Below are 7839 nucleotides of genomic sequence, written 5' to 3' on the forward strand. Positions count from 1 at the left end.
GCAAGGCTGTAACGTAAGCTGTCAGCGAATGAAAATATTTCATTTCGTATCTTGCAACCTTACAGCCTTACTCTTACAGTTAATGTAGACGAGCCTTAAAGGTCATTCTACAATAAGTGTCGTAAGTTGTAAGCCGTAAGAACTGACCAATTATGGCCGATTATTTTTATAATAATTGATTGTGATTCGCCAATTCTTACGGCTTACAACTTACGACACATATTGTAGAATGACCTTTAAAGGCTCGTCTACATTAGCTGTAAGAGTAAAGCTAAGACTCCATGCATGCGGTGAGCTGCGGCAAATGCTGCGATGACCAATCAGGAGGGAGGCGCAAGTCCGGTTGCGGCAAGCTCCGGCATGCGTCTGTCTCCTGATTGGTCACCGCAGCCGTTTGCCGGAGCTCACCGCATGCATGGAGTCTTAGCTTAAGGCTGTAAGGCTGTAACGTAAGCTGTCAGCGAATGAAAATATTTCATTTCGTGTCTTGCAACCTTACAGCCTTACTCTTACAGCTAATGTAGACGAGCCTTAAGGCTAATATAAAGGCTCGTCTACAATAGCTGTAAGAGTAAGGCTGTAAGGCTGTAACGTAAGCTGTCAGCGAATGAAAATATTTCATTTCGTGCCTTGCAACCTTACAGCCTTACTCTTACAGTTAATGTAGACGAGCCTTTAATTTGTCGTACGACAATCTTTTCGAATATGTTAATTGGTTAAAGGCTCGTCTACATTAGCTGTAAGAGTAAGGCTGTAAGGTTGCAAGACACGAAATGAAATATTTTCATTCGCTGACAGCTTACGTTACAGCCTTACAGCCTTACTCTTACAGCTATTGTAGACGAGCCTTAACAAACAGAATATTTCTAGGATTCCTCCGCGTACGCCAATCAATGCATCCAAAGAGCTTGTCATACGACACATGTAATATTAGGCTTAGTAGAGACAGAGAGAAGGAGAGAGGTCACGGGCTGCTTTTAACCGAGCCTAGTGTGAGGCGCCTTCTGTACACTCGCGGACATAATGGCCGCGTTCAGTAGAACCAGAAGAAGGTTTGTTCGCGTCGCATGCTCCAATATACACCAGGGAGCATTTGGATCACGGATAAGATGGTGGTTGGAGCAGATGAGTTCATGTGCACCAATGCTCAGTGACACGAACGGATTGGAGCAGTTTCTCCTCTTTTAAGATGCATGCAAACATGCAAATTAAACTCGCAGCATGGATCCATTGGAAGATTTTCTCATTGGCTTTAATATATTAATTATGAATGAAATTAATGAAAATCTTTTACCTTTAGCTGTAATCCGTGATTTATTTGTGGAAGACAATGGGAACGACGATGAAATAGAGAGTGAGTATTGATGAAGATGTGACATCCTAACCTTATTTGCTATAACCTTTGAACATTATTAGTTTTAATTTGTCTTTTCGGTAATTATACAGAATATTCCCCTCACCTCCGATTTTGATGAAAAATATTTAATCGACGCATTTTTTCAAGAGAAACAACTTTTCTATTTGAAAAAATCTCTGTCGGAATCTTATCTGTCGCCTCCGTGACAGATTTCCTAACCTAAATTGTCATCAACTTTAACAATTTATATCTCGCTCCACAAGACAGAGCGACGATTTTTTCAAATAGAAAAGTTGTTTCTCTTGCAAAAACGCGTCGATTAAATATTTTTTCGTCAAAATTGGAGGTGAGGGGGTATTCTGTATAATTACCGTCATTTCCTTAAATAGTTAGTGCATTTTTATTTGATTTTATGTAATTTGTAGATATTGCTATTAATGCAGTTATTGAAATGGCTGAAGGTATCATTCAAAGAAGACGTAGAACATGCATAACTAATTATATTGAACAAATAGTGCCAATGTATACCGATGAAGAATTTATTATGCATTATTGTTTAAAAAGAATGCTTTTCAGAAGCATGGTGGACAGATTTAGTTATTGGGCACATTTTAGAAATCTGGGAGGTAAGTACTGTTTTTTAAATTAAAGATTTAATATCATAAGTTTTTCATTTTATTTTAAATAAAGTATAATTAATATTTTATATAGGACATGGAGGATTTGAAGTAGTTTCGGCTGAAAAACACATTCTTACTTTTCTATAGTTTGCTGGGCATCAAAGTACAAGTTTCAGGGATGTTGCTGATAGATTTAATTTGTCTCTTAGTGCCTTTGAATCAGTGTTACAAAGAGTCACACAGTTTTTATATGATTTAAGAAATGAATTTATTCGGTATGAACCCACTGAGGCAGAAAAGCAGAGAGCGCAGAAATACTATGTAGAAAATAAAAATTTTCCAGGAATAATTGGTAATAATGTAATTTTTTCTGATGATGTACTTAATTTAAACTTACATTTTTGTAATTTAGTGTGGGTAATGATATAACTTAATTAATATTTCTTTCCTGTTATAGGTTCTATTGATGGTTCACACATCTGTATAGACAAACCTTCTGAAGACCCAGTAGCCTATATCAATAGAAAACATTATTTTTCCATTCACATGCAGGGAACAGTTAATGAGCAGAACAAGTTCTTAGATGTGTTAATTGGATATCCTGGCTCAGTGCATGATGCAAGAGTATTTGCAAATTCTAGTCTGGCTGAAGACTTACCAGCACTCTGTCACAGTATGAATACATAATAATCATAAACAATTATTGTATTATTGTTTTAGTCGAATATCTCTATTCTTGTTTAATTTAGTTAATATACATATACTTTATCGTGAATGTTTATTTAACTTTTGATGTTTATCTTAAGCAAATGTAATTTTTTTAGACGGAAACATAATTCTTGGAGACGCTGCATATCCATGCCTTCCTCAATTAATTACTCCATATCGGGATAATGGACATCTTACACAGGCCCAAAGAAACTTTAATCGTATACATAGTCAGTGCAGAATCTCTGTAGAACATACATTTGGAGTATTGAAACAATGTTTCAGGCAATTATATTTCCTTAAGCTGAGGAACATGCAGTTCATCGTTAAATTCATTTTCGCTTGTTGCGTCCTTCATAATATGGCTGACTTTAATGATATGCAATACATGGAAGAACCCGAGGACGACAATCATGCTGATGTAAATGCACAGGTGTTGTTACCCCATGTCCTGCCAGAAGATAGGGATGAAAATTTTGTTGATGAGCGACGTGGTTGTGATCTCAGAGATGAACTATGCCGACAATTGTTCCAAAGACGATTCAACGTAGAGTAGAGATATATTAAGACAAATTTTAATGACTATATGATATATATATATATATAAATATATAAAAGTTCAGCGTTAAATAAATAATATGTTTATATCTTACATCAATATCTATGTTTTCAGTCTTCATATGATAATTCTTTTTCTTAGGTATATTCTTTTTATCATTTTCTCTAATATCGCTATATTGTTTTTGCAAGATATTATTTTGCCTTTTTTGCGTTTTATTACACTTTTAACGTTTTGGAATTTTATACGCGCTTATTGTAAAAAAAAGCAATTGATTATTTTATTTTTATGTTTATATATATCATGTGCTCATACATATTTGTCTGAATATACCTTAAAAAGTGGCCATGAGAAGATGATTACTTCTTGTAATAAGTTCTACTTTTTTTAAGTATTCTATGTATGTATAGCAAAGTTAAAATACACATCTATATTTTATATTTATTTTATATGTTTGTATATGTATTTTAATTTAATTTTTTTACACAAACAATTTAACATAATGATCGTTATCTTAACAATCGTTATATTAAATTATTCATATTAGGAGAAGTTAAGAAAGATAATAAAATCTCTTAAATATTATATTAAAGTTTTATTTGTGATTATAGAATGTCTCTGAACAAAAAAATTCTTTTCAACAATACATATCAGTTATCCACACATCAGTTTGTTTTAATATCATATATTTTATATCTCTAATAATTTTTTCACAAAAAATAAATACAATTAATGTATAATGCACGTGTGTAATATTTCAATAAACTGACTAAACTGACTAAAAATGACTGATGATTAAAAGAAATTGTAATAGTTTTTATCCTTTATCAGCAACTGATTTTAAATAATACTGCTTTATTATGCAAAAAAACTCAATCGAGTAAACTTAACTTTGACTTCTCGAGAAGTTTAATACGAAGTCTTATCGTGCTATCCATTAAAATTAACAGAAAACGAATAAATAAAAATTTGAGAAATTAAATATTTATATTTAATCAAAAACTAAAAACATAACCAACATTGTTTTAAATATGGTCAAATAAAATATATGTTTATATCTAACAATTATTTCAATGTTTTCAGTCATGTAATAATAGTTTCTCTGTTGGATTTATCTTTTTGGCCAAATTTTTAAATACCATAAGTTGTTTTTGCAGAATGATATTTCGTTCTTTTTGCAATTCGTTAAATTTTTGAAGCTCTGTCAGAATTTTGTGCGTATTTCTTGTTTATCATTACTTTCTTTTTGTAACACGGCACAAATGGATTCTTTGACTGATTGCAAAGTAAGCGCCAATTTGCCATCTCGTACTTTTACTCTTGTATTTGTTAAAGAGGAGCAGCTGCTACCCGTCATTGATGATCTGCTGCTATTAGTCGATAACGTCGGAACTGAAACATTGCTCCTTGTTGGTGACGAATTGTTTCTCGATGACAAGAGATTTAAATTGGTACCTACAGTTACGGGATTCGGTGAATGTAGTACAGAAGAAATCTGCTCTTGTTGCTCTTCATTCTCATTTCTATAATAGAAAACACTTTTAATTACTTATCTAAATGAAGACAAGAATTTAAAAATGTATTTTAGAGAGATCATTACTCACTCAGACAAATTTTGACAGACGTTTTGCAAAATTTCTTTTTGAGAAATAATTCAATTACGGCTAGCTACAATAAGTGGCACTCCACTATGACTTTTTCCAAATATTTTTATCATTTCTCTATAAGGAAAAGTATACAATCCATTAGTGATTAAATATATATACTTTAAATATTTCGAAAATAACAAAAAGAAAGCAAAAATATCAAAAAAGAAAGCTGATTAAACTGCCCAAATAGACATAAAGATATCTTTTAGACTTCTAAAAGATATTTTGCTATGTCTTGTATTTCTGAAAAAGATATTTTTTAGAGATTTAAAAAATACCTTATGCAACAAGTTAAGATATCTTTTACATATTTCGATGAAATGTAAAAAAACATCTTACACTTTAAGACGTGATATTTTAAAACGTTTACAAATTTTATTTTAGATATCAAAAAATATACTTAAGTTATTTGAAAGATATTTAAGGACATATTAAGATCTAGAAAACATCGAGATCTTAAAGATATGTGAAAGATATCTCATTATAGATATCTTCAAGATATTTCTAAAAGATATCTTTTAGATATTTTTTAAAAATATCTTTTCTTAGAAAATATTTAAAACATATCTTTTAGATATCTTCAAAACTTTCATGTTTTCTGAGTATCAATTGAAAGTATTCCATTTAAAATTATGACACATACAAGAAACAGAATGAACATAAAACTTACTCTTCATATGGAAGAGGTTTTGTGCCTTTTCCAGAGCTATTTTTTCCAGTGGTCCGTTTAATATGTATATCCCATTTCTTCTTCAATAATTTAAATTTATTTTTCATATGATTTTTGGTAGCATTTATATAACCTTTCTTTTGGAACGACTCTGCTAACGCTTGAAACATAGCCTCCTTACTTTGATATTTCCGTTTTTGAAACTTTTTCTCATGTTCTTCATATTCTGAGAAAAATAACATTATACTTTTGACTCCAAATAAAATGGCTATCACTGTTGAAAACACTGTTGAAAACAGAATCATTCTCTTTTTCATTATCTGTCATAAGTTCCTTTTCCATAACTGTGGAAGAATCTGAGTTTACAATCGAAAAATCCAATGAACTCATAATTGTATCTGTATGCTGCGTAGAGCTTGTTGCTGTAATGGAAGGACTTTCATGCAACTGAATACTGGAAGGACTCATCTTATTCATCAAAGGCACTGTGGTTAAGTATTGTGTTAAGTCCGTTATGTGAGTTACGGCAGAAGTATTTGGTGTTTGAGGCTTAACTAATTTAAATGACAATATTTTTGGCATGACTTTTATAGCTGAGTTCTTTGGAATCATAGATCCTGTTATTAAAGAATTAGCATTCGGGTGTGCTATCATAATTTTCTGATTAGATTCAGCCATTATGGATTGTTTGTCTTGCTGAAGACTATAACAAAAAAATCATTAATATTAAATACAATAGTTGTGTAAGTGAATACTTCTTAACTGGTTAAAATAACTTTAAAACAAATAATGTTGGAATATATTAATCACAAATTACTGAATAATATGTCGTATGTAAAATATTACATTTTTGCTCACGTATTAATTCAAATAAAATATAAACATAAGTTACACAAATTGTCCTAAAATAAAATCACTTAACCTATTTTGAATTTACTATTAGTTAATTAATTATAAAAATGCATATTTCAGCAGTCAACTAAAATCTTATGCAAGACATTTTAAATACCTGAATATTTAATACACGTTTTCTTAATTTAGTCGTACTTTTTTGCATTCTTCTTCGCAAAAGTAAACTAATGATTGCGCATGCGCTCATGACAAAATTGTTTCTGCCCAAACTGCACCACCTCCGAAGCTGGGATAAATGGATCACACTCCTATTTGCTCCTTGAGGAATGCTCCAATGCGACGCGAACGCTTGGTCGCCATATAGTTTCCGGTGATGCAAACGGATTGGAACACATTGGGGCAAATAGGAGCATGTTGGAGTGTGCGACGCGAACAAACCTTCTAGAGAAACCTGAGAGCGGCCACCGGGCGAAAGCATATGTCTGTCCTGATATGCCCCCTGAGAAAATAGACATCAACTAACTCGATATGTCGGTAACGATACGAGGTTTATGTCTATGATTTGAGTCTGGTTAATGTCTGAGCTACTAAAACAGACTATAGTGAAAATGATATATATATATATATATATATATATATATATATGAGTAAGAGAAGGATAACAATTGAATCACTTTGACCTTGTCTCACCACTAGTGAGCAGACACGCGACACAGGCACAAGTAATGCTGGAAATTCTTAGACGCACGGTCAAAGCTTACCCCCATCATTCGGTTTTCTCTGTCTTCTCACACGCTTGGCGCACTGAGCGAGATTGAGATAGCCCGTTCATGCTCGCCTTGTCGCACTCTGAGCTTACTCATGATCAGTGATAGCAGATTTCAACCTAGCGGCTCCGCGCCTCACGGTGGAAGGGGGAAACGCGCAACGAAAGCCGCATACATGTAGCACATGTACGCGGCTTTCGTTTGTATGCGTTTCCTTTTCGACCATGGCACACAGTGGGTCAGAATATGTGTAAATGTGGCCAAAAGTCAATATCCGCATTGATCTAAAATAATTTTATGATTGTATTAGAATGTTTGAAAATAGTTATAAGAGAAATGTTACGTTGATTGGATTGTTTTTTTATCAGTCTTAATAGGATGAAATTATAAAATAAATTAACATTTTTTTTCATTTTCTTTACTTTATCGTTCATATATTAAACAATTATATATTATTTTTTGGACTTTTAGTTAATGAATATGATGAGCGAAGATTAAGAATGAAAAATATATAAAATTGGAGGAAATAAAAATAAATTATAATATATTACATTCTCTTTTATTGCATTATTACAAGTATATTAATCATAACATACTCATTTCCGATTTACCATTCCCCGTAATTCCACTTTCAAGAAAAAACATTCTAAGTTATAT

At 32.1% G+C, this 7839-nt stretch overlaps 2 protein-coding genes and 1 pseudogene across 4 annotated transcripts; 2 read left to right on the plus strand and 1 right to left on the minus strand.

The window, feature by feature from the left end:
- Positions 1-932: 932 nt before the first annotated feature.
- Positions 933-2259, plus strand: LOC112590380 (uncharacterized). Of its 3 annotated transcripts, none has more exons than XM_025306681.1 (3): positions 933-1354; positions 1934-1983; positions 2069-2259. In XM_025306681.1, exons 1-3 carry the CDS (start codon positions 1222-1224, stop codon positions 2087-2089), a joined length of 204 nt encoding a protein of 67 aa, XP_025162466.1. In that variant the 5' UTR covers positions 933-1221; the 3' UTR covers positions 2090-2259. The 3 variants fall into 3 exon arrangements, with proteins under 3 accessions (XP_025162466.1, XP_025162465.1, XP_025162464.1); XM_025306680.1 differs by having other exon boundaries at positions 934-1354; positions 1801-1983; XM_025306679.1 differs by having other exon boundaries at positions 952-1354; positions 1783-1983.
- On the plus strand, positions 2129-3684 carry LOC112590381 (protein ALP1-like). The gene is made up of 3 exons (XM_025306682.1): positions 2129-2329; positions 2435-2650; positions 2802-3684. The coding sequence occupies exons 2-3, from the start codon at positions 2524-2526 to the stop codon at positions 3239-3241; spliced, it is 567 nt and encodes a 188-aa protein (XP_025162467.1). The 5' UTR covers positions 2129-2329; positions 2435-2523; the 3' UTR covers positions 3242-3684.
- Positions 3685-3989: 305 nt separating this feature from the next.
- LOC112590382 (uncharacterized) lies at positions 3990-6890 on the minus strand (annotated as a pseudogene).
- Positions 6891-7839: the final 949 nt, after the last annotated feature.

Source organism: Harpegnathos saltator, unplaced genomic scaffold (assembly GCF_003227715.2).
Source record: "Harpegnathos saltator strain DR-91 unplaced genomic scaffold, Hsal_v8.6 scaffold796, whole genome shotgun sequence".
NCBI lineage: Eukaryota > Metazoa > Arthropoda > Insecta > Hymenoptera > Formicidae > Harpegnathos > Harpegnathos saltator.

Coding starts and splice junctions, on each gene's coding strand:
- LOC112590381 (XM_025306682.1), top strand. CDS start 2,524: ATGCAGGGAACAGTTAATGAGCAGAACAAGTTCTTAGATGTGTTAATT. Junction 2,651..2,801: donor CTTACCAGCACTCTGTCACA/GTATGAATACAT, acceptor TAATTTTTTTAG/ACGGAAACATAATTCTTGGA.
- LOC112590380 (XM_025306679.1), top strand. CDS start 1,222: ATGGATCCATTGGAAGATTTTCTCATTGGCTTTAATATATTAATTATG. Junction 1,355..1,782: donor GAACGACGATGAAATAGAGA/GTGAGTATTGAT, acceptor TGTAATTTGTAG/ATATTGCTATTAATGCAGTT. Junction 1,984..2,068: donor ACATTTTAGAAATCTGGGAG/GTAAGTACTGTT, acceptor TATTTTATATAG/GACATGGAGGATTTGAAGTA.